General features: G+C 32.5%; 1 protein-coding gene across 2 annotated transcripts in view; it reads left to right on the top strand.

Annotated features, from left to right (window-relative positions):
• The window catches only part of GRID2 (glutamate ionotropic receptor delta type subunit 2), a 1,896,723-nt gene that overhangs the window by 1,453,095 nt on the left and 416,517 nt on the right, over positions 1 to 27,111 (top strand). For both annotated transcript variants that reach the window (XM_051967540.1, XM_051967541.1), the window contains exon 10: positions 22,158 to 22,355. In XM_051967540.1, the coding sequence (XP_051823500.1) occupies positions 22,158 to 22,355 (198 nt within the window). The remainder of the gene's footprint in view (positions 1 to 22,157; positions 22,356 to 27,111) is intronic.

A 27,111-nucleotide genomic window follows, 5' to 3' on the forward strand; every position in this document is an offset into this window, starting at 1 on the left:
TACAATCTGCACCCATGTCTATCAACCCTTTCAATGTTGTCTTATCATAATTACTGTTGCTGTATTTTCACCAATAGTTTTTGTGACATCTGTCTGTAGACATCCCATGAAATAAGCAAAGAGTTCATTTGGACCTTGTGTTATTTTTGTGAAGGTTTCCCCTCTATCTTGTCTTCCTGGGAGGGTGCCCCATGCTTTGATAGCAGCAGAAGCAATTTGCTTATATGTTACAAGATTTGGTGCTATAGCACCAAAGTGTCTCTATAAGGACCTAAACCTGCTAGTTGATCAAAGGTGACCAGTATATTAAATCCAGGTTGCCTATTTCATTGAGCTTGTATTCTACATAGTTCACTATACTCAGAAAGCCACAACAAGTTTTGTCCAGGTTCTAAACATGTCCTTGCTATAGATTTCTGTAAAGGTCAGGAACGCTATTTTATTGATTTAAGCCTACAACAAGGTGTTAACTCAGTGGGATTAATATAATGATCCTCTAGTTTACATGCATTTAGTACTTAATATAATTCTACAAGATCGACACCTGTGATGATGCACCTATAATAGAGTATATAAGAGGAGGCAGACTCAAAAATAAAGACCCTCATGGTGGCTGTCTTGTCTCCTTCACTTTTTCATGAGACCAAGACCCATTCTGGAAAGTGTCCAGACAACTAACCAGGCCTCAGGTGAAGGAGACAGACTATGAAGGAGATAACAAAGACTTTGGACTTTACTTCTGACTTATTCTTGTGGTGATTATTCTGCCGAAACCAAGGCTGGTCCTGAGACCTCCAGAAAGCTAACTAGAACATTACAGATTTCCAATCACTAGGGGTTAAAATTTCATAAGCCAAATTCTCTAATACCATCTTAATATAAAATGAGTTAGACCCATAAAGAATACAAGCTTTTTTCAGATCTTTAATAATTTCCAGATTAAAAGGAGTGTATCTTCTTTCTTGACCTGAAGAGTCAAACTCTTCAATCACAGGGTATGTTTTTATTATTAAATCAGATGTATCCTGTCCTTCCTCTTTAGCTTTAACTAGTGCTTTTAGTAATTGTGTCATAGGGGGTGGACAAAGCTGTTGCATTGGTACTGCTGAGGGTGTCACTGCCCCTCCCACTCTTCCTCCTCCCTTCACCCATGAAGGCAAAATTGAGGGAAGAGGGTCATGAGATCAGGAATGGTCTAAGGGCTCCTGCTGAGAAGCACCACACTCCTTAATTTCATCAGCGTTGTACTTCACTCCTTGCTTGTCCAATTCTTCATGCTTTTCAGCTGCTTTGTCAGTACCATCTCCCTCCTGCTCTTTCTCCTTTTTCCTTATTTTAAAACTTGTGGGATTCCTTAAAGCCATATAGAATGTTTCTTTGGGAACTGAATCAGAATCATTATCTTTGTAATATTCAAATAGTTGCTCTCCCACTAGTTTCCACTTATCTGGCTCTAATTGTTTCCTTAGAGAACCAAAGAGACAGGCACTCTAATATTTCTAAGAATCCAATGATCTGCTCCCAAGTTACCAACAAACCTTGCTTCTTTATTAAACTAACTATGCTTGCTACACATTCCCCTTGGGGGGCTCTTTTCTTAGTATTTGCCCCATTTCAGCTGAAAAATGAAAGTGACTAGTTTACTCGCTCCATTTCCGGGTCACAGGGATTTCTCCACTGAGCTTATGATCACATTGAACTCCTGAGTGTAGGCCTTATGTCCAGAACCTCAACATCTAGTGTGCTTCTTTCAGTGCCTATGTTCAGATGCCAAAATGTAATGTCCAGGCTAGCTCTCTGGAGGATCTCGGGACCAGCCTTGATCTTAGTGGAGGAATGAAATAGGCCACCAGGAGGATGGTCAAAAATGGAATATCTCTATTTCCAGTTCTCTCAGCCCTTAAATACCTCAGTATGATTACATCATTACAGCACACTAAGTATGTGTGAACTAGAGAACCATTACATCACCATACTAAGTACTAAGTATATGTGAACTAGAGAATCATCATTTCATCAATCATACTGAGTTAACACCCTGCTGTAAGTATCTTTGCTTCAAATATAATTTTCTCATAGTTCCCCAATATCTGTGGTCCTCTACAAAGGACAACCTATCATCTGTGTTGAACAGTGTGCCACTTCTAGGGGTCCAGAAACTAACCTAATGGTCCCATTTAGCCATTTAAGATTGGTTGACTTTTAGAAATGATTATCTGCTTCAAAGATAAAACAAGTGTCTAAATATTATTTACAGTACTTTATAGGGATAATTTGGAAAGAGGAAAGGAAAACTAAACATACAATTTAGTTGATTTTCTAAATTAAAAATAGTCCCATAGGGGCCAAGTCTAAAACTTGCTTTTGCTGGGGTGGTCAATGTCTCCATGTTTCTGAAAACTTTATTTCTAGCCTGATGGTGACATCTAGCCATCAAAACTGGATCACCTGTTCAATCTGGATTATGGTCCTGGGTTTGATCAAACCATCTCTTACACTTAAAATGCTAAAAAAAAAAAAAAAAAGTCAAGGGAAAAGCAAAAACCCAGGATCCATTACTTAAGAATTTTATAGTCTAAAAAAAGAATTCAAAAAGTGGTGTTGACTCTGGTAGAGCTGTGCTGAGACCAGTTCCTTGGAGGTTGAAAGAATTGTTCCAAATTTTTCTCCCTTCCTTCTCCTATCCTCTCCCCTAGACAGCAAGCAAGCCAATATATGTGCAATCCTTCTAAACATATTTCCACATATATCATGTTGCATATACTCATCAGTTCATGTAAGTCTGTCCAGGCTTTCTGAAATCATCCTGCTGAACAATAATGGAATATTATTGTTCTATAACATTCATATACCATAGCTTATTCAGCCATTCCCCAATTGATGGGCATCCACTCAGTTTCCAGTTCTTTGACACTATAAAAATGTCTGCTACAAACATTTTTGCACATGTGGATCCTTTTCTTTTTTTTAATGATCTCTTTGTGATATAGAGCCAGTAGATACAGTGCAGGATCAAAGGGTATGCATAATTTGATAGCCCTTTGGGCATAGTTCCAAACTGGCATATAATTATTATAGTGGGATCAAATAAGTCTAGTTCCTCACTGTATCATTAATTTTTGATAATTAGATTTTCTCATTTTTAAATCATTTGTAAGGATATTGATTTTATTCATCTTTTGGAAGAAGTATTTTGTCTTATCAGTCTTATGTTTTTTTTAATTTTATATTTTATCCTTTTCACCTAATTTTCAAAATATCTTTTTCTGTGTTTATATTATGTTTATAAATTTATTTTTAATAAGCATTCTTAAGTATCTTTTTGTTCATCGATTTTTCAGAGTTATATTTTTGTCCTTTTAGAACTGCTCTATTTGTATTATAAAAAAATGTTAGATAAGGAGCAGTTAGATGGTGCAGTGAATAGAGCATCTGCACTGAATTCAGGACCTGAGTTCAAATACAGCCTCAGACATTTAACACTTCCTAGCTGTGTGACCTGGGCAACTCACAACCACAATTGACTGAAAAAATTTAGGTGTGTAATTTCATTGTTAAATTTCTCATTCAGTTAGTTATTTTTTCTTTTTTTTTTTCTTATTATGTCTACTTATTTTTGAAGTTGTCATAATTAGACCTCAAATGCATAGGGGGCATAGTGCATGTAGTTTTGAACTTGGAATCAGGAAGTAATGAATTGATTTCCTTCTTCAGACATATTGTAACTGGATGATCCTGAGTAATATCCCTCAGATTCAGTTTCCCAAACTGAAAAATGTGGATAATAACAATAATAATAATAATAACAATTATTTCATAGAGCTATTGTGAGAATCACAAGGGAAAAATAAAAAAAAAAAGACAGAAAAAAGAACATTGCCATGAGCACAGCACAATAAAAGTAAGAAACCAAACTATGAAAAAATAAAGTTCCATTTCATGAAAGCCGATATAATAAATACTATACATTGTGTTCCAAGACATCCATCCTTTCTTCATTTTATTGCAGATTTTCTTTTGTTATCTGTTGTTCATTTTTTACTTTATTTTTTCCCCTTTCCTCACCATCTAGCTCCTTCCCCAGAAGATTATAATTAAACATGGACATATATACACATGAACACACACACACACACACACACACACACACACACACACACACACACATATATATATATATATATATATATATATATATATATACACACATACATACACATATACATTCATATGCCTATATGTAAGGCCATAGTAGGGATTATGCCTTCTAATGCTATCACCCACAAGTGCCTATTTGGGTACTCCCCTGAAAATCAGTTAGTTTTAACAACAACAAAAAACAAAAGCAACATGAATTACCTTTAACAAAGTGTTTTACCAGGGAAGAATAGTAAGAATAGTATTTCTCAAATACTCAATCCTTCCAAATTTGGAGGTTTACTCTCCCCTTACATGTGTATCCTCTTAATGCACACACAAAAGATCCCTATGAAAAAAATGAGCAAAACTTAAAGTACAAAAGTAAATGAGGTTTGTGTATAACAACAACATGAAGCCAAAGATTATCTCAGAATTCCTGGTCTTGGGAGACCTGCTGTCCTTTCCCAAAGTCCCTTCCATATTGATTCTGAGGTAAGGTATTGGGAATAGGACAGTTCATACTTTTCAGGATCCAATGTCTTTATTGATGTGATAGGTTAATTCATTAAATGCTTGGCTAGATCAATAGCTTTCTAGGCTTCTATGATGTTGCTTGGCCACTGCGCTCACTAGTTCTGGAATACCAGTTGTACATTGGATCTCAGATGTCTTTTGCTAAATCTTCTTTTATCAGTTGACACTGAACTACTCCCATTTCAAGATACTCAATCACCTAAAATCAGAAGACAATAGAATTTTTTTATCTAGTGGATCTTCCAAACTAAGGAATCTAGTAAATGAGTCTTTGATAGGGACTCTCTTCAATGGTTCTCACAAATGAAAAAGGCCTAATATTTTTCATAAATGAAGCAATACAAGTAGTACATGTTGCCTCTTGGGCAGTTCACTTAGTTCTAATTCTGATTCACATAATCTAATTCAATTCCATAAATTAAAAATAAGATAAAAATAAAAGTTGTTTTTAAAATACTTCTAAAAATTCCAAGTAATAAATTTATATATTGACTAATTTCTATCTCAAATTAGCTTGTAACAATTTTGCATTCATTATAATAGTTATTTTGTGATCATTTTCTTATTCTTAAACATTTTAAAAGATTCTAGTTACTTTATAATTTTATAAAATTTTTAAAGAAACATTTAAATAGATGAAAAATTTCACCAAAATACCTTTTAAAGAAGCTTTTAGCTAGATTTCTTTTTTTTTTTTTTTGACCTGACATCTGATTTTATTGGTATAGGGAATCCCTTTGAGGAAACTTTCTCTACCAATGTCAGTTAGTATTAACTTTGAAACTTAAAATCTCAGAGAGATGTTGGATGCACTGGAGGGCAGCCCAGGGTCACATAGCCACCATGTGTCAAAGACAGGATTTAAATCCAGGTCTTCTTGATACTGATCTCATCTCTGAATCTATAAAATACCAAGCTGCTTTTCTGAACTGACAGATTTTTAAAACTTTTTCTTTCAAATAAGTGGGCTTTTTTTTTTAAACATTATGAGATTTGCTGATTTTACACTTTATCCACTTCCACACATTCTTTATGTAGTCATAGTAGTTTATTTGTAGTTTCTCACTTCTCCACAGGCCCTTTCTCTGTATCTTTCCATTCCCTGAATGTTGACCCTTCTCATCTTCATTGTTTAGTATCTCTGTTTATACACACATATACATACATAAACAATATAGAGAAACAATATATCATATGTGTGTGTGTGTGTGTGTGTGAGAGAGAGAGAGAGAAAAGAGAGAGAGAGAGAGAAAAGAGAGGGAAGGAGGAAGGAAGGGAGAGAGGGAGGGTAGAAGATAGAGAGGGAAAGGGAGTACACACTATATCTCACTCAATCAACTACTTTTGCCTTTCTTTGTATGCTCAGTACATAGTACAATGCCTGACATATAGTAAGTGTTTAATGCAGTGGTTATTGATTAATTGATAGATTAACTGATAGATTAATTGACATTGAAAGTTTTGGAGGGGTAATTAGGTGACACAACTAGGAGGAGTTTACAATCTAATGAGGGAGACAACATGAAAACAAATATATGCAAATAAAATAAATAGAAAATAATCCTCAAAGAAGAGTCATTAAAATTAATAGGGATTTGGAAAGGCTTCCTGAAAAAGGTAGAATACTAATTGGGACTTGAAGGAAGTAAAGGAAGTCAAGAAGTAAAGTTGAGTAGAAAGGGCATTCAAAGTTTGGGAAGCAGCTAGAGAAAACAGCCAGAGATGAAAGATGAACTATCATTTTTAAGAAACAAAGAGGCCAGGGCAGCTAGGTGGTGCAGTGGATAGAACACCAGCCCAGAAGTCAGGAGAACCTGAGTTCAAATGTGGTCTCAGATACTTAAAACATCCTAGCTGTGTGACCCTGGTCAACTTCAAATAGTCCAATTTACAATCTGATAATTAGATTTAAGCTAACAATAGGAAAAGAATTGTTCACTGCTTTTAGTCACCCCATAAGGGACTTTCATATTCTTAGACATATGAGAAAGCTGATCTCTCAATTGTAGCTGGACATTTTTGGAGGCACATTAGCAGCTATGAATGTCGTGTACAGTTTTTCAAATTGCACCTCTGTTGCACCAAATGGCATTCTAATGTAGTTTGAAAGTAAAAATGCACCTCCAAAATCACTCCAATTCCATTCTAGAAGCAGCTGGTTCATCTGTTTAGGTTTTGGAGCAGGTTAGTATTATTTGAAAGCAGTTTCCTCTTGAGAGGCTAGAATCATTCAAGCAAACAACTATGACACATAGCTAAGAAACAGAAGAACTGGAAAAAGTATACCAAGAAAAGTAAGCAAAAGGTAAGTCCTTCAGAATGTACTCCTTAGGGTCTTTAATATTCAACCACAGTAGAAATTTCTGATGCTCTCTCCCCATTGTCAACTACATGCTAATTTATGTGACATAAAAATAAAAAACCCATTACACTTTGAATTGGATCTATGCTTGCACATGTCTTGATATTTAAACTTTACCCAACTAGGAATTCCTCATCCTGTATAATAATGAAAAGTGATTCAGGAGGTTTCTTTTAATTTCCTGACTTCTGTAGATTTGAATCACATCGTTATTTTTATGTTCTCCTCTCCCTTCCTTCTACTTCCTTACTAGCAATGTGATTTTAAAAAAATAATGATCAATAGTGGGAGGGTTTCTGTAATAATGAAATTAACTATATAATTAAATTTTATCCCTTGATCCTTAAAAAAATGTATGATATTTTTCACTTAAAATAACAAGCTGGTAAATTGTTTCTAGCTAAATATAATCCCTGGAAATCTGGCCCATGGAACACTTAAAAAATGAAGTATTAGAGACTAAATATTCTCTCAACTCTTGTGAAGAATAAAGAACAAACCAATTAACATTTGAAAGTAATGACTTTCAGCAGCCCTGAAGTCAGGAGGACCTGAGTTCAAATCCGATTTGACGCTTAACACTTCCTAGCTGTGTGACCCTGGGCAAGTCACTTAATCCCAATTGCCTCAGCAAAATATAAAATAAAATAAAATAATGACTTTAACTTTTTAGAAAGTCAAGGGTTAAAAGTAAACAAGAATCCAATGAGTCATTCTGATAGCCTGCTTTGTTTTAGACTTCTTTCTTGGGCTGAAGCCTCAAAAAGCAGGATGATTCAACATTTGAAATGTGTAAATTTTCTATTTGGAAACACATTCTTATTTGTAGATAGATCCATTAATAAAGTGTCTTGGCCAGTACTTAACTCTTTTTCAGTGTTAAGGCTCTATTCCTTCCAAATGTACTCCAAAACTAATGATGTTTCAAGGGCTGACATTAGACTAAGCATAACATTTTATTGTTTTATAAATTATGATAGTATTTATATTTTAGCAGCACTTCTTATTTCAATAATGTTCCATTTAGTGATTAGTGAATGCTATGTCCCTTTGGGTTCAGAAAATATAAAGGAGAATCACAAATCAATTTGATGTTTTATGAATTTTAATTACTGCTATAATTAGATACTCTCAGTGCCCTCTGAAACACAGAAAACTGCATCCGCAGCTTCAGAATTGACACTTCTTCACATTTGATTAATCCCCACAGATCTGTTTCCAAGCCTCAACTTTCTATTCCCTTCTCTTTTTCTGTGAAACCTGCTATGTAGGAGGTCTTTTTCCTGTGAATATCCCACTGAGCCTTGTAATAAAATCAAAAGAGAAAAGGCACATCAGTCAGAAAGCAATCATCTCACTAGAAATAGAAATCCTGGCACCTTATTCTTAAAGACCTTAGATGATTTCGAACAACAAGCAACAAGAGAGAACCTCTATTGTATTGTGCTTTGCTTTTTTGTAAGACTGCTCTTCTCTTGGCACAGATAGGAAATACATGAGAGAAAGACAGAACAAATTTCTTAGCCCCTGAAAAAAAATCTACAGTAGAAAGAGTATAGAATTTGATTCGCAGGAACTTAGTTTTGAATTCTAGTTTAGTATGTACAGCACTATCTGTGCTACTGTGAACAGCTCACTTAATCTCTCTCTGGCTCTCAATTTATTCTTCTATCAAATAAGGGAGTTAGACTAGATATACTCTTGGAGCCATAGTACCTGCAAATCCTATAGCTTAAAGCTTAAGGTGTTAACTCTAAATCAAAGTCTGTACCAAATCTTTTCAAGAGGAATCCTAGATATCTATGGTGACCTATGCCATGATTATGTTTCTCATCTTAGCTTGTGGAAAAAGCATTTTTTTTCTTCTCAGAAAGAATCTTTTATAATAGAAGCATTGTGCTTATCAATTCATGTTACTAATGTAGTGCATTAAATATTCATCAACTTGATTTTTTTTCTTAGTGGATACGAGATCTACAGGACTTGATGATAAGCAGAGTAAGTTAGGTTTCATAACACTTTTTAAAATAAAAACAATTTTTAAAATAGGATAAAGTATCATAATGCTTGAATACCATGCCAGCCACTTCACTAAAATAAATGTAAGATTCATTCTTTTATAAAATAATCATAGTCATAATCATAAGTGACAGTCATAGGAGAAGCTGAGTGACACAATGGATAGAGCAAAAATGTCCTGGTATCAGGAGGAACTGAGTTCAAGTCTGGCTTCAAACACTAGCTGTGTGACTTTGAGCAAGTTACTTAAACCCAATTGCTGCCAAAAAAAAAAAGAAAAAAAAAGAAAAGAAAGAAAAGAAAAACCTATAGCAATTAAAAGAGCTACATGGTCAAAGATTTTCATTTCAGATTCGTATTTAAGAATAAAAAAAGTAATCACAAATTAGCAAAGTAGTAAAAAGTAAATTAGTAAAAAGTAAAAAGATGAAATAATGTCGAGCAATAGAGAAATGCTCAAATTATGTATGTTGCACTGTTATAATATTAATGTAATATGCAATGATAGAGTTATGAAATATTCTAAGAACAAGTATGGGGAATACCAAGAAATATGTGTTTACCTTTCTGAAATAATATGAAGGGAAAAGAAAAAAAAAGAGTAACTATAGACATTTAAAGGAAAGTGAAAGAGAATATTTAAGGGGGAGAGAATTAATTTCTAGCTCCTTCGGTTTATTTTTTGTTGATATTGAATTATTTAAATAATCAATATCTTTCTCCATTTCTCTGGAAGTCCTATATTTTTATAAGTGACTCATTTCATTCCCAGTTTCTTTGTTTATTCCTGGACAAAATATTTTTTGAGAGTTTATTTATTTCATTTTCTCTTCCAGGCAATCCTCCATTTATTTTTTTATTTTTGACAGAATTTTTCTCTCTTTTTGAATTAGACTATTTAGGGTTTTTTTAATCAATTTAAGCTTTTTTTTTTTTTGCTTTTGATTTTTAAATGTATTCTTTGGCTTTTAGAATTTCTACTTTAGTGTAAAGTTGAATGATTTAATTTGTCACTTTTCTGTGTTTTTTTTAATTGAATGCTCAATTTTACAATTTGGTCTTTTTCTATTTGTTAATGGATCCATTTAGAGGTGTCAGTTTTCCTTCTTAAAAAATAGTTTTAGCTATATTCTCTTAATTTTGGTATGTGGCTTCATAGTTATAATTCTCTTTAATAAAATTTTCTGTTTATATAAGTTGTTCTTTGATCCACTAATTCTTTATGGTTAAGTTATTGATTTAGTCATCAATTAATAGTAATCATTTTATTCAAGGGTACCTTGATGAATATTATTTTATAATATTGTACTCAATAAAGGCTGTATTTAGTAATTCTGCTTACTCTGCATTTATCAAGTCTTATGCCCCAATATATAGTCTGTACCATTTTGAAAATATGTAAACTTCTTTCTATTTCCATTGAATAATCATGAGAGATATGCAATTTCTAATTTTTCTAAAATTCTGTTCAGGTACTTCACTTTTTCCCTGTTTATGTTCCTGTTGGCTATCCATATCTCAAAGGAATGTTTCACATATATTGACCTTTTCTTATATCTACCTCACTTATCCTGCCCCTCTTCTTAAATCCCCATCTTCCTTCTCTATATTCTCTACTATTTCACTCAAGTTTAATTTATTTCTAAACCACAGTCTCTCTCTCTCTCTCTCTTTCTCTCTCTCTCTCTCTCTCTCTCTCTCTCTCTCTCTCTCTTTCTCTCTCTCTTTCTTTCTCTCTCGCTCTTTCTCTCCTTCTCTCTTTTTCTCTCTGTCTGTGTGTGTGTGTGTCTCTTTCTTCTGTCTCTCCTCTCTCCTCTCTCCTTTCTTCTTTCCTTCTTTCCCTCCCTCCCTCTATTTCTCCCTCCCAATATCTATGTTCTTGATCTAGGGAAACCCTATCTTATGAGAAAATCAGTTCCTTCCTCTTCCTCTTTCTTTCCCCCCCCCCCTTATATAGTTCCTCTTGCCCTTCCCTTTCCTCTTCTTTTTCCTCCTTTTCCTCCTCTTCCAGTAGGGGGGATTCTTCCCCCCCTACTGGAAGAGATGGGGAGATTCATTGGTACTTAAGCTCTTTTAGTAATATTATATTGTTGTTATTATCTTGTAAACTCCATATTTGGAGATGATATATTCTTGGAGTTTTAATCCCCCTCCCTTAGGAGGCAACAATGGGAATCTTTTAACTTTTTCCCCTCTGGTTTAAAACATCTGGGTAGTTTTAAATTATATTTCTTGAAATGTGTCGTGCATACTTTATTTTTGCTTCCAATTTTTAAATAGTCATATAATTCTTATAGTCTTATAATATCTTTCCTTGACTTGTTTTCCAATTCAGTTCCTTTTCATCATATATATCTTATATTTTCATATATTTGATTTTATTATTTCTTCTTGTTTCATGGAGCCATTGTTTTTAGTTTTGTCCAATTCTAATTTTCAGATAATTTAATTCTTAGATAAAATTTATTGCCATCTCTTCAAAACTATTAATACTTTCCATTCTTTCTAACTGGTTATTTATTATTGGCTCTTGTTTGATTTCTTCCAGGTACTTTTATCTTTGTGTACAGATTATTCTTTTCACTGTGTTTACATATGAATTTGCAGATTTACTCTCTTCTCATTTTACTTGTTAGACATCATTCAATCAAAATCTTATTTAATTTGTCATTTCCTTCCCTGTTTACTAACATTTCCAACTGCATTCCCAATCTACTAGGTGGTATTAATAGGCCTTGCTTGATTTTGAGTTCACTGGCTAAATATAGGCCTCACTGTGAAGGAGCTATCCTTTTTCTCTCATAATGAGTCAATCCAAAACTGTATTGATGCTGAATTCAGTCATGACTACCTAAATGCTAAGTTGAACAATAAATATATTTTGTTTTTCTTAGATGTTAGTTTGGTTTGTCTCACACTATAGATGGGACTATGATCCCTGAGTCACCCGTTTTCAAAGTGTGCTTGTTTGTCTCCAATGTCCTATATTGTTTTTTATATTTGACCTCTAGATTGCCCCTCACCAATCTATCCTCTGCTTTAGCCTATAATGCTTTTAAAAATAGGAATGGGATTCTTAAGTTCATTTTTATTGAGCTGGACATTGATCTGGCTCTGTCTCCAGGCTATTTTATATTATATTTTAGCCTACTCTGCCTCGTCTAGTTAAGATCTCTATAGGATTCAGAAAGTACTTTCTGTGTAGGCCTACATTGAATGGAAAAATCTTTGCTTGATTCTCTGTCTTTTTTTATCACTGTTATTTCTTATACATTTTTAGAACTTTACTGACATGTTTGTAGGGGAGGTAGACTTGTCTAGGTCCTAAAAAGTTATTTTTCACAATCCTCAGTCATAAGATGGAAATTTAGTAGAAGTGACTGAAAACTTTTGACAATGTTTTATAGTAAACAAACAAATTTAATTGGTTATTATTATGTTTAAGAGGCAGTGAGATGATTCAATGTTTAGAGAAAGCACTAGGTTTGGAGTCAGGAAGTCCTCAGGAAGTCCTCAGTTCAAATAAAGCCTGATACTTAGAAACTGTGTGATCCTGGACAAATCATTTAATCTCTGTTTGTCTTAATCCACTGAAGAAGAAAATGGCAAACTATTCTAGTATCTTTGCCAAGAAAAACCAATGTATAGTATTGGTGTGCTATGGTGCTATTATGAAAAGTTGGGCAAAAATCAAATGACAATTTGCATTCAATATTGTTTTTTAATAAAATATAAATTTTGAAAAGTTATGTTATCTCGCATGGTAAAGAACAAATATAAGGCAATAATAACATGTAAATAAATATAGTTGTTTCAAGAAAAATTCTTGTCATTAGATGTCTTGAAAAGGTTTAAACTGGCCTAACTCTGTATCTTCTGGAATGTTTGGTCATGTGACAAATTCTTCCTGAAGATTATTTTAAGTTCAAAACTCTTATGGACCATAGGAAATGATTGCCATAGTTTTAATAAGAAATATTTTTATGATATTAATGTGAACATAATATCTGTGATCATAATCCTTTATTTTATTTTGAATACATAAAAAGAGAAAATATCTTCAATGAGTAGAGGTATGATGCCTATTTGCCTCTTAGGACACATGCCGCCTCTGTGACCTTGGACAAAACATAACCCCTCAGCATTCTCAGCAACTGTCTAAGACTAAATTGGAAAGGTGAAAATTTGCACTGGTAGAGGTGTTTTCCTCATCTGAGAGCTTTCTATACCAATGAAGATCCTTGTCTCCTATAGATTTGAATCCTACCAATAAGTGATAGGAACCAAACCTGTAATATGATTGGTATCAAGAACTCCAGGAAAAAAGAACATTCTCTACAAATGCAGATAAGAACTTTCTCTGTTACTTGCAGTTTTAAATATTGTCTAGAACACAGATGACGTGTCCTTACTCAGGACATAGTCTGTATTCATTCCATGTCATTCCATGAAAGGAAGATCATGAATCCAGGTATTCCTGGATTTAACATTAGCACTTTGTCTACTATGCAGTCATATTTCTCTGAGTGCTAGACATAACATATTTAAAATGAAAAATAGTGATGTGGCTATTATTCAAAAGAAAAGTTTGATGGAAGACTATTTGGTTCAGTGAAATCCATCAAGAATAAAATAAGAATTTATTTTATCTAATATCTTAATCCTTTTTTTCTCCTTAATAAACCTATTACCTGAATGGATGGAAAACAGAAATTTAGCTATTTTTTCTTCTCTTTATCTTACTATGAATCGAAGAGGAAATATATTGACAAATTCCCCAAAGATCAAACTATAATAAGAAGAAAAATATAAAATAAATCATGTTAACTAAGGAGTTATAAACTAAGCAAGAGACAACTGAGTTTGATTAAAACACTCTTTTGATCAATATTTAATGTAGGACTTGTAACATGAATTTCATAATTGTATAATGTAATATTCTCTCTAAAATGTAATCTTCTCTTCTTGGGGTTTTCTTGGGGTCTCTGGAAGCAGCCTTCATTTCAGTTCAGTAATCACCACACAAGTAGGCAGGGATTAAAGGTCCAAATCCTTTATTGTTTCTTACCAAGTCTTGTCTCCTTTCCTCGAGCTGGTTAGCTTCCTTAGAGGCCTATCTCTCTCCTTAGTTCTGAGAGCTTAAGGTTCTGCCACCAGTCCTTTGTCTTCTCTGCTTTTGCCAGCTTCTTGAGGTCCTCCTGAATATGTCTTGGCTTCTGTGGGGGAGGCAGGAGGACCACCACCATAGTCTCTGTCTTCCAGTTCTGATTCTGGCTGAGTTTGTTCAAGCTTACATCCTCTCTCATTATAGATGTGAATCTTGTGGAACTATATAAATACTAAGTACATGTACTGAACTAGGGAACTGTTAAGTACCATGCTGAACAACCATTGTTTCTATCAATTCCACTGACTTAGCACCTTGTTTCAAGTTCTGGCCCATAACAGTATAAGTTATATTTATATTTTATTTATATTTATATTTAAAGATTCATTTTGAGATAGTATAAATATATGCACAGATGTCAATATGTATCACATTTGAGTTGTTATTGAAGATATTTATCTTTTTATATTCAATCTTAGAGAATTGGCATTTTAATAATAACTTTCATATTTTTTATTATGATCAATTTTTGCTCTTTTTAATTCAATTAATATCTGGTGACTATTTCTTACTTGTTGTGGAGAATAAACAAGAAAATAAGGTCTAATTCCTGCTTTCATAGAATATAATACAAATAATAGGGGAAATATTCAAAAAGAAAAAAAAGTATGCTTTCTGAATTTACTATTCCCTGAACATTCTATTTATGTTCTGTAACTAAGAATATAATAGAGATAATTTTTAATAGAGTTAAGAAAGATAATATCCTTGAGCTAGTATTGAACATCTTTGAGAAATGTAGCCTATTACTTAAAAGGTTGAGGTCCTATAATGAAATTGATATAATAAAGAATCCATGGTGCAGTGGATAGAGCAGTAGATAGAACACCAGCCCTGAACTCAGGAGGACCTGAGTTCAAATCTGGCCTCAGACACTTAACATGTACTAACTGTGTGACCCTGGGCAAGTCACTTAATCCCAATTGCCTCAAGAAAAAAGAAAAAAAGCAAAAAAAAGGAGGGGGAAAAGAATCCATGCTTAAGCAGAGGTATGTAATTCCACATGTCCTCTAAATAGTGACTAACACTAGCTATGCAGATGGCAAATTTAGAAGTTTTCCTTTGTTCTTATTTCCTCTAATCCCATCCCATCCCATCCTTCCCTGCTATTATGTGATATAATATTTATTGTTAAAATCTATTTTAATGAGTATTATAGGTATATGGAAGAAAAGTAACAATCATCCTACAATATCTCTGGAAATAACATCATTTTATGAATGTATTTCCATACTTAAATTTTTCAGTTTTAAAATGTGTGTGATGGTCTCACTTGATGATTATAGATGATATTTACTATAAAAACTAATTGTCATTTAATGAATGTCCATGGAATCAAAACCTCTCAACTGTAACATCTTTCTCACTGAGAACATCTGTCATTTCCAACAAGCCACTGCTTTTTCCTATCATAGATTTTAAAAAGAAAATGTCCTTTTAAAATCACCTTTTCTCATGTTCTTTTCTTGTAGGCTTCCTGATTTTTAATATAACCATCTTTCCCTTCAAGGTAAAATCTGCCATTTCTCAACTCATATTTTTGCTATCTCATTTTGAATACAACCATGAATTTGTGAAAGTCTCTTAGGAGTCATTCCTTTGTTCAATAATAAGAACACATGAATGCCCTACGTTCTCATTGAGAAAGCAGTCTCAGAAATTTATTGTGTGTGTGTGAATTATCAGACCTCCTAGGTCATGGATAAATAGTGCTAAATTTCTAGTTGGGAACATCCTAGGAAAGAAAATTGAAGTGCTACTTTTACATTCCTGACTCTTTTATTTTATTTATTTTATTTCCACTTTATTTCTCTCATTCAAAAAGAAAATTAGTTTTGGGGGCGTGTTGTTGGTTCCCTCATATTTATTTTTATCTGTTGTTAATTCCTTTTTTCTTTAACCTTGTTCATTAATTCCACTATTATACAAATTTCACAGTTTAATATCAAAATCAGAAATCTGACATCTCATTTGCCAAAACCATTTCCTCTGAGTTAAGCTTACCAACTCCAAAAATATTTTAAATTAAAATTTGTTTTTTGTTACTTAACAAATGTTAACAAAATATAAGTCTGAAATAGATTTTGCCTTTAAGAAAATTAAAGTGAATGAATGTTTGTAAATAGTCTAGTTATTGTGTGGCAAATAATAATAAATTAGAAAAATATTGGACCTTAAGTTCAATATAATATTTCTTATACTTTGTTTCACAAGATAGCTTCCTAAACAAACCATTTCAAAAATGTTTGTTACCACTGCAATTATGGCCATCCTCTTTAGTCACTCCCTCTCATGCTTTTTTTTTTCTCTGCTTATTTTTTATTTCAGTGGATTGTGTTCTCACAGGGTCTTAGACCTGGATTAGAGGCAAGATGCTATGTCTTCCAACCCTGTCTTTTTAGTTATATGACTTAGGCTCAGAGAGTTTAAATCCTTTGCCTGTGACTCCAAATCTATAATAGTCTCCACTATACTTGCCGAATTTCCTCTTTCATGTTTTCTCCCCACTATGACTAACCTTCCATAATCCTATTACATTACCTAACTCAACTCTCTAATTTTTTTTTTTTTTAGTTCTCATATGTACTCTAAGAAAAATTTTGTAATTCTTAGATGTGTTTTATAAAAAAGTAATCCTATTCAGAAAGAAATAGCATTGGTCATTTATTCTGCATATATCACAGTGATGGTCTTTTTTTTTTTATTTCTAGACACTAAACAAAAGTCAGGTTCATTCAGCTCACTAAAATAATCTCTGTATCTCCCAGAAGCATTTGGGTGGGTGGGGGGGGATCAAATACTCCATTTCCTCTCTTGAATTTCTTTTCAATTTTATCATCATCACAGTTTTTAACAGTCAAAAAAAAATGAGAAGATACCAAAATATCTAACTTTTGTTGTTATATGGTGATGGAAAGTTTTTTTTTTTGGTCTCTTACCAGCAAAAAATATTAGATAATCTGTAATAAAAATGGGAATTAACTACAAAGCTTCAAGTTTCTAGCACTGTTAAAAATCAGAGAATTAGCAGTAAGATTGTATTCATGTTTTTAAATGGCTGAATACAAATTTAGAATAATCAGTGATATGAATAAATCCTTATTAATATAAAATTATTAACTCCTGAAACTCCTTTTTTCCCCAAATATGTCTGTGAATTCTTTATTATTATGTTTTTAAATTGATAAGTCATAAACATCTTAAGGAACCATCATTTGCAACTAGTATTTAAGCTCAGGCTTAGAGCACCTAACATTCAAATCATGAGCGAATCAGAATCTAGAATTTGTTTTCATTTAATATTTTTTCATCATCTTAGCTTCATTTTATTAATATTCTATTTGGATGCAGACAGTGGAAACAGCTTCAAAAGGTTAGTTTATGTAAATTATATTACTCTCCTGGCTAAAGATTAGAAACACTAATTGATAATAATAGTATTAACATAGTAGTTTAATATTTGTAAAGCATTTTACACATATTATCTTATTAATTCCTCATAACAACCCTTTAAGGTGGATAGTTATTATATGTATCATATTGAGCAGGAAAATGAGGCTGAAAGCAGTTAAAGGACTTGACTAAAGTACTATATTCTTCTTGCTGTTATTAGTTAGGTCCATATAAAGAAAGATCTTGGTCACAAAACATTGTTCATTTGATTAGTATTTCTTTTCTTCCAGTATTTGAATCTACATGGGTCTTTATCCCTATAAAGAAAAATAAATTTAATTCTTGGTCTTATAATGTTAATTTAATTATTAGTGTCATATTTTTCTGTTTTATAAATATATAGGAATATATACATAGATGTCTGCATGAATATGCCAGTTGTATTAATGAAAATTTGATGTTTTTGACTATAGAACCTCAACCCTTATTAAAAATAGAATATAAAAATCCTAATTACAAGGAAGATAATCCTTATTTTACCCAGCCCTCTAAAATTTCCTACCTTTTTTCTCCCTCCCCTTATAAGCTTATTCTACACACCCTTTAAAAAGTCTCTCCTGTACCCTGTCCCCCAGTTTTCTCATCTCTCTAGAAGTTCAAAAGAATTCTAAAGCTCTTCAGATGTACACTATTTCCTCTTCAACTAAGAGAAAAGTAAGGTTCCAATATCACTAGCCTTCCATCCCTGCTTACTTTCTCTGTTTTAGTTCTTCCATTAACATCCCATTTTTATGAGATAATTGTTCCACTTTACCTTTTCCAACTCAGTTTTGTTTATTGGAATTATCCCATCATATACAACTCAGTCACTATCTTTATTTTACTCTACCTTATTAATGATGTTTTAAGAATTCTGATAACATTTTCATATATAAGTAAACATTTAAACCTTTATCAGTCCCATTTTCTTATATTTCTTCTGTATTTTTTGTATTGAATTTTCCATTGAGTTCTGGTCTTTTTGTTGCAAATATTGAAAGTCTTTCAGTTTATCAAATGTTCATTTTATTTTCATTCAGGATTATACTCAACTTTTCTTAATAAGTTATTCTAGGATACAACTCAGCTCTTTTGCTCTTCAAAATATAATGTTCCAAAACCAGAGGTCTTTTAGTGTAAAAGCTTTTTAGTCTTGTGAAATCCTAATTGTTTTTCTGCAGTATTTAATTGCTTTTCTTATTGCTTACAATATTTTCTCTTTAACCTGGGCATTTTGTAATATGTCTATGATACTCCTATAAGATATGCCTAGAATCTCTTTGAAATGGTGATAAGTGGGTTCTTTCCTTTTCCACCCAATAAAAATTCTATTACAAAAAACTCCATTTTAACATAAAATAAATTGTAAAGGGATTGTAATTTAATAATTCATTGGCCTTCTTTCTCATAAGAGAATTTTCATTAAAAAAATAACCTATAGCCAGTTCCAGCTAACAAAACAGTTGAATTAAATTATAGCAAGTCAAACTGTGAAAAAGAATCCCAAAGATTTGGAATTAGAATTTGATCTTTTAAATAAAGATGAAAATTCCAAAACAAAAACCATAGCATTTTTTGTATTTTTAGGATATTTTAGGAATTTCTCTGAAAAAGACAATCAAAATTAAAAATGGCTATATTTCATATAAAAATAGAGAGTGGGATATTATTCCTTTTTCTAAATTCCTGAAAATATAATTTTCCTTCCTTCAGGAAATTTAGCTTGAACAAGTCATAGGGAGAGGATTTCTCCATTAGTTAGATTTGTACAATAAGAAAAGCATAGAGTTTACAATCAAGGAACCTTATTTTCAGGCTTGCCTTTACCAGTAACCATAACTTAACTTCTTTGAGACCCTCATCTGTAAAATGAGAGGTTTGGACTAAAGACTTTCTAAAGTTTCTTAGAAATAAAATTATTTAAACAAAAAGTATTTTTAAAATAATAAAATAAATAAAGTAAAAATATTTAAAAGTAATGTCCCAGTATTAGAATTCTTCATTCTGATCTATGATTTATGTTAGTTGCAATAGAAAATACCTTTTGATAATTGAGATTGCCTCAAACAAGATCTATCAACTATTTTTTAATGTCACAAACTTAAAATAAAGTTTTTAGGTGGATAAAATAAATTTTTTGTAGCATTACAAAGGAAATAAACATATTGAACTAGAGAAGAAAGAGTTTACAAGAGTCCATATTAAGAATGTTTACCTAAAGTAATTTGTGTTAATACAAATTTTCAAATTGTTGAAAAACCTATGTTTTTCTACCACATAAAAAAGCCATAAAACCCTCTTATTGGCAATGGATACCTTTGAAATGAGGTTTCTTATGACATTCCCAAGGCACTGGAGGGAAATATAAAATATTTGTTAGAGGAGAGAACTTGGACATAGAGGAATGAGTAGAGAGATTTCTTCACATTGCTTCTTCGTATTGTGTTACTTGTCACATAATAAAGAGAGGTCCCCAAATTATATTATATGTTCTGTGTATTAGGATTGCATATTTAAAAGGCACTTTAAACAGGTCTTATTTCTCATACAGGCAACTGGGCCAGATTTATAAAAATATGAGTCATTCCCCAATTGATAAATGGTCAAAGGATATAAACAGGCAAGTTTTAGGAAAAAAATCAATAGTTTTATGAAAAAATGCTCTAAATCATTAATAATTAGAGAAATATAAATTAAAATAACTCATCAAATTGAGAGATAAATTAAGTAACAAATACTAGAGGGGATGTGGACATCAATGCATCATTGGTGAAATTATGAAATTGTCCAACCAGTCTACAACACAATTTGGAACTACTCCCAAAGAGTCATAATCTTTGACACAGCAATACCACTACTATATCTGTACCCACAAAGAAATCATAGGAAAAGAAAAAGGACCCATATGTATAATGAAGGTATTTATTTTTGTCTATGTGTGTATATGTGCACAATATACATTCATGTATATCAGCTCTTTTGTAGTAGAAAAGAATTGCATATTGGCTGAACAGTTATGATCTATGATTGTGATGGAATATTATTGTACAAAAATAATGAGGGAATAGTTTTGAAAAGTCTGGGAAGACATATATGAACTAATGCAAAGTGAACAGAACTAAAACATTATATTCAGTAGCAACAATAATGTCACACTAATCAACTATGAAGGTAACTACTCTGTTCAATCCATGACAATTCCAAAGGTTGTCACATTGAAAAATACTATCCATTTCTGGAGAGAAAATTGACAAACTCTTAATGCACAATAAAGCCTAATGTTTTCCACTTTACTTTTATTGCTTTTATCATTTTACCACATGGCTAATGTAAAAATATGTTTTGCATGACTTCATATGTCATATATATATAAAACATATATATTGCTTCTTTTCTTCTCAATAGGTGTGAGAGTAATGATGGAAGGGAAAAAATTTCAAACTAAAAATGAAATTTTTTAAATTAAAAACAAAGTGAAAAAATTAATTAATAGATGGATGTGTGTCCTTTTATTAATTTATTCTATGTAATACAAATGATAAGCCTCAATGTCTAATTCTGTGGGTCCCATAAATGTGGGTCCCATAGACCACAGCTGGCCTATACCATGCCCAAATAGTCAGATGAAAAGTGCAAACTTTTGCCAGTCTTATCTAAACAATGTGATATATCCATATATTTGAAAACAGCAACATTTTTGGTACCATGAAGAAAATAACAGATAATTAACTGAAGTTTTTATTGTTCATTTATATGATTTTATATAATTTAGACATAGTCAAACTATTAGTAAAAGTTTATGTAATTCTTTGAATTTAAAAATCATTTTAAACTTTTCACTAGTGAAAATTTTGATTATTAAACCTTGAAACTTAATTGAATAGAACATATTTTTGCAGTAATATAAAATCATGCAGAAGACTAAATTATCACCAAATAATTTATACTGAAGATGTTTTTTTCATGTATTTTTCTAAAATATGCTTCTTAGGTAATTTTCTTGCTCTTCTGAAAGAAAACTGTTAAAGTGAAATAAATTTTGAAAACAACTTTTCACATATGTACACAATATTATACATACACAAACATACATTAATATTTATATATTTTATATATTTATATATATAATGCATAAATATTCTCACAAGAAGAATCATGAGCATAAACAAAGTATTTTTATAGATTTGCAAGTCTGATATCTTAATTTATGGTATTTGTCAAGATGCTTGGATCTTAAGAAAGACAGATCTTAGACCTTTGAACTTTTACTAAAATTTGCATCAAATGTGTGTTATGGCAAAAATCTAGATAAAGCTTTCAAGGAATGGTTATATCTATCAAATCATTTGATTAAAAATACTTTAGCAATCTTTATTTCAGTTTGTAGAATTATTAAAATTATAATTATCATGTTGCATCTGAATTCTCTGAAAATGAAATTTTGTCTTTTCATTAAGATCACAGAATTTTGATCTTAACATTTTCCTTTTCTTTTCTATTTAGGAAGAACCATTTGTGATGGTATCAGAAAATGTTTTGGGTAAACCAAAGAAATACCAAGGTTTCTCCATTGATGTTCTGGATGCCTTATCTAATTACCTGGGCTTTAACTATGAAATTTATGTTGCACCAGATCATAAATATGGGAGTCCCCAAGAAGATGGTACTTGGAATGGACTAGTTGGAGAATTAGTATTTAAGGTAAGGTTCATGTACCTGAAAGGTACATAAAAACATAGTAACCATGATTTCCTGCTAATTGTTTATGACAAAGATAATGCTACTCACATATAGTTTTATTCTAGAAAACAACACATTGTTTAGAATTGCTTTGTGCAATGATGATGAAAGTAAGTAATAATGACGAATACATTGAAGTTCAATTATTAGATGCACTAGTCAGTCACTCTTTAATTGCATGTCAAACATTTGTTGTTCAATCATTTCAGTCATGTCAACTTCTACATAATTCCCTCTTTGGAATTTTCTTGGCAAAGAAACTGGAGTTATTTGCCATTTCCTTCTTTAGCTAATTTTATGCTGAAGAACTAAGGCAAATCAGGGTAAGAGACTTGCTCAGGATCATACAACTAAAAGGTTTCTGAGGCTAGATTTGAAATCAGGAAGATGAGTCTTTCTAACTCCAAGCCTAGTGCACTATCCCCTACATATCTAGTTGACCATCCAGCATGAAAGCATAAAAATACCCTAAATTCTCGTCCTAATTACAAATCAAAAATAAATGTTTGGTTAACTGAAGTGAATAGAACCAAGTTGAAATTTCTTCAGTGTATGGGAGATAATGTGGTTGAATTATCTTTTAAAATAAAAGACAAGTTGAATGAATATAACTCCAAATCGTTATTGACTGTTGATCCTTTTTTTTTTCATATAATTCATCTGTTTAGTACTTTTCCTTTTCTACTTTGTTTTTCCTAGTAAGCTTTGCCTTGTGCAATTCAAATTTTGAATATTTTGTTTTTACTCTTTCTCATTGTTTTTATAATAATAAGCCATTGCTGTGGTATTGTTAACTCACTATTGATAATAATATGTTCCTGGAGATTTACATATCTCAGCAAATATAATTTGTTTTAATTATGCTTATCCTTGTTGATTGCCTGTTCCAAACTTAAAAGATTTGGTTAATGTTCTGATTTTAAATTGCAGCTACTAGAATTCCCCACAAATTATCAATCTATTGACATTATTATGGGAGTTATGACTAAAATATTTAATTGATAAATTCAGCAAAAAGTTTTAATGTCAATATTTTTTATCTTTTTGTCTTCATTAACCTCATAGCAGTAAATAGCTTACTGTTGTTTCTTTGAATATACAAATTTTATGAGGCATTTTAAAAGATTTCTATTGAAATCTTCAGTGTTAACATTTTATAGTATGTATATACATACATACATATATATATATATATACATATATATATATATGTATATGTATATGTATCATTCTGAAGATTGAATTCTACCAGTTTCTCTATGAGAGGGTGAACACTGAAAAGTAAAGAAAAATTTAAAATATAATTTTGCAACTTTTTAGCCACTTTTAAAAAAAGAAAGATAAAATAGAAACTATTCACTAATGTGGAATTTGGAAATTCTCTGTACATTGTTATAGTTGTTATTTCTGCCTCCTACTGCCAAAGTTAAGTGTGTGTGTGTGTGTGTGTATGTGTGTGTGTGTGTGTGTATGTGTGTGTGTGTGTGTGTGTGTGTGTATGTGTGTGTGTGAAGAAGGTTTTGATAGCTGCCACTGGAAAGTATATATGAAACTTTAGCATCCAGAAGAACCCTTGCTTTTTTTCTTATGTCTTCTATATTTCTTATTGGAATTGGACTATTTAATTTTTTAAATTCTATTGATGAATTTTTTTTACATTACAAATATTTGCAGATTATCTCCATTTGAGAGGTCTCTTAATAAAACAAAACTGTTAAGTAAAACCAACAAACATAATGACCTTATGCAAAAGTATATTGCAATATCCAAAATGAGTGCCTTCCACACACATATATAAAAATTGTTTTTAAGAAAAACTCTCTCCCACTTTTCATCCCATTAAGGGAGAAAAGAGAAAATAAAAACAAATTCCATGTGACAGACATAATCAAGTAAAACAAAGTTCCCTCACTGGCCATATACGAAATACATATGACTCATATTACACTCTTAATATATATTACCTCTCTCTAAAGAAGTGTATCATATTTCATTCCTGGTCCTTTGGAATTATGGATGATCATCACATGCATTATGACACTTAAAGCTTTCAAAGTTGTTCATCATTATAGAGAATTGTTATTATATAAATTATATTCTGTTCATTTCTTCTTTATCACTTTATCAAAGTCTTTTTTATCATATTAATGTCCTTGCATAAATTTTTCTTCTAGTTCCATATACTTTAATCTGAATCAGTTCATATATTTACCATGTTTCTTTGAAAGCATTTATTTCATTTCTTATAGCATATTAGTACTCTTTCACATTCATATACCAGAACTCATTCAGTCATTTCTCAACTGATGTTCATCTCTTTAGTTTCCAGTTTTTTGCCACCATGAAAAAAAAAAAGTGCTACTATTGTCAAAGTTCTTAGTGAAAAGGAGAAAAGAATATTTAGTTTCAAATATAACCTATTACTCTTTGATCCCCAATGTGAAGACCAAGTTAGCACCCTGGATACCTTAGAATCAGCCAGAGTCAGGATAAGCAAAAGTCCTTGATCTTTATTCTTGGTCTTTAGGGGTAGAAGTGAAGACAATGAACACGGGATCTCCATGAACTTCCTTTTCCACCTCCACCACCCAAGTGATTCTGCTTTGTCTTACTCCACCCCCTAATCCTTGACACAATTCTCTGTATACACCAAAAGATTGAACCAGCACAGAATAGTAGGAAGGGTCATTTTCCAAGCATATGCTGATAGAGTATTGTCCAATAGGTAGTTAGCCTTAAGTGTTCGGTTTTCTGACCTCAGTGCATCAACTCAAGAGTATCAGCCCTTTACATCTCCCACTTTCTTTAGTGTTCTTTAGAACACAGGTTGTCATGCCATCCCTGACTTCTCAGGGAGATGAGAATCCCAAAAAGAAAGTGATCACACACAGTCCCTCCGCCCCCGACTTCTCAGAAAGGGAGGTGAAAGCACTAAAAAGGAGATGATCATGCCCTCCCTGACATCTCAGGAAGGGAGACGAAAAGCACCAAAGAGAAGTGGGGATTGCTAGCAGGTTTCTGGGCTGAAGGGTCTTACTAGAAACGGGTATGCACAAATCCATCAACATGGGAGGTATTACACAAGCACATAGCAATAACACACAGGCTATTAGTGATGACTCTCCCTACAGCCAGTGTAGGCTCAATGTGGTGGAACAAACATGAATTGTACATGCAAGTAGTGGTATAACAAACAATATAAATCAACATGATGTTGTAAAAGATTTCCAGAAGTCCTAGAAGGAGGGTATGTAAACAACAGTCACACATACGCCTTCTTCAGCAGCCAAGACATAGTCCAAAACCAATCTATTGTCCATTGCTTCATGTGTCAGGGAATCCAATGATCCCCACAAGTTTTTGAAGTCCTGCAACAGTCTTTTTATGTGTTAGGGAATCTGATGAGATTTTGAACAGTCTTATCATTTCTCAGAAAATCCAATGATTCATGAGGGTTTTCAAGTCCTATAATAATCTTTTCATGTCTCAGGGATTCCATTAATTCTTGAGGGTTTTGAAGTCCAACAATTTTTGATGTCCATGAGTCAAACACCATTACTGCCACACTCATTCAGTGATGGGCACAGTCAGCAATGGAACCACCCAATATTTCTTGGACCTTCTCCTTCATTTCAAGAGTCTGCTCTGTCTCTCTCCAAGCCGAATATGGCTCATTGGCACTCATCTGATTCCTTCTCCCTATGTAGAGATACAAGCAAACCTCTCCCCAAGCAGTTAACCTATCTGGTCCTTTCCATTCATTAGTTTCTGGGTCTCTCCACATCACTTGGCAATAATCTAAAGATAGTGGAGCTGCTCACACTGGACACTGCTCTTTTGGTGGGTTATAAAACCTGTCTGTCAGAGCCAGTGCATCTTTATCAATAATCACGAAGTTAATAGTATAAAGTGCTAGATTTAGTAGTTCTCTAGAGTTACCTGTGGCTCCCCCTTTCTTTTGTTTTTGGAGGAGCGTCTTAATGTCTCTGTTTCCCCTCTCTACTATTGCCTGTCCTTGAGGATTAAAAGGTATGCAAATAGTGTGTAAAATCTTATACTGTGCACAAAAGTGTGCAAAATATTTAGAAGTATATGCAGGACCATTGCCTGTTTTTATTGCTTGTGGCACACCCATAATTGCAAATGCTTGTATAAGGGATTCAATGACCACTCAGGCTGTCTCTTTTGCTGCTGGTATTGCAAGAGTGAATTCTGAAAAGGTATCTACCACAATGTGGATAAAAGACAGATAACCAAAAGATTTATAATGGGTCACATCCATTTGCCAAATTTCATTGGGTCTCAAACTATGAGGGTTCTTCCCTGGAGGTAGTGTAGGAGCGTGAAAAGGAATGCAAACTGTACAGGCTTTTACGATGCTCCTAGCTTCCTCTCTTGTTATTCCAAACTGTGAATGTAAAACTCAAGCAGCCTGATGATATTTAGAATGAGATTCCTGGGCTTCTTGGAATAAAGGAGTATTGGCCAATATGGTTAGAAGGCTATCTGCCTTTGAATTACCATTAAAAATAGGACGTTGAAGTCCACTATGAGAGTGGATATGCAATATATAAATCTTACCTGGATGCTATCTCACTTGCTCTTGAAGCTCCTTAAAGAGCTGATATATATTGGAAGCTACAAATTTTATTTGGGCTGTGACAATTCTTTGTACCATACTTACTGAATAGGCTGAATCAGATATTATAGTTATATC

Source organism: Antechinus flavipes, chromosome 6 (assembly GCF_016432865.1).
Source record: "Antechinus flavipes isolate AdamAnt ecotype Samford, QLD, Australia chromosome 6, AdamAnt_v2, whole genome shotgun sequence".
Lineage (NCBI taxonomy): Eukaryota > Metazoa > Chordata > Mammalia > Dasyuromorphia > Dasyuridae > Antechinus > Antechinus flavipes.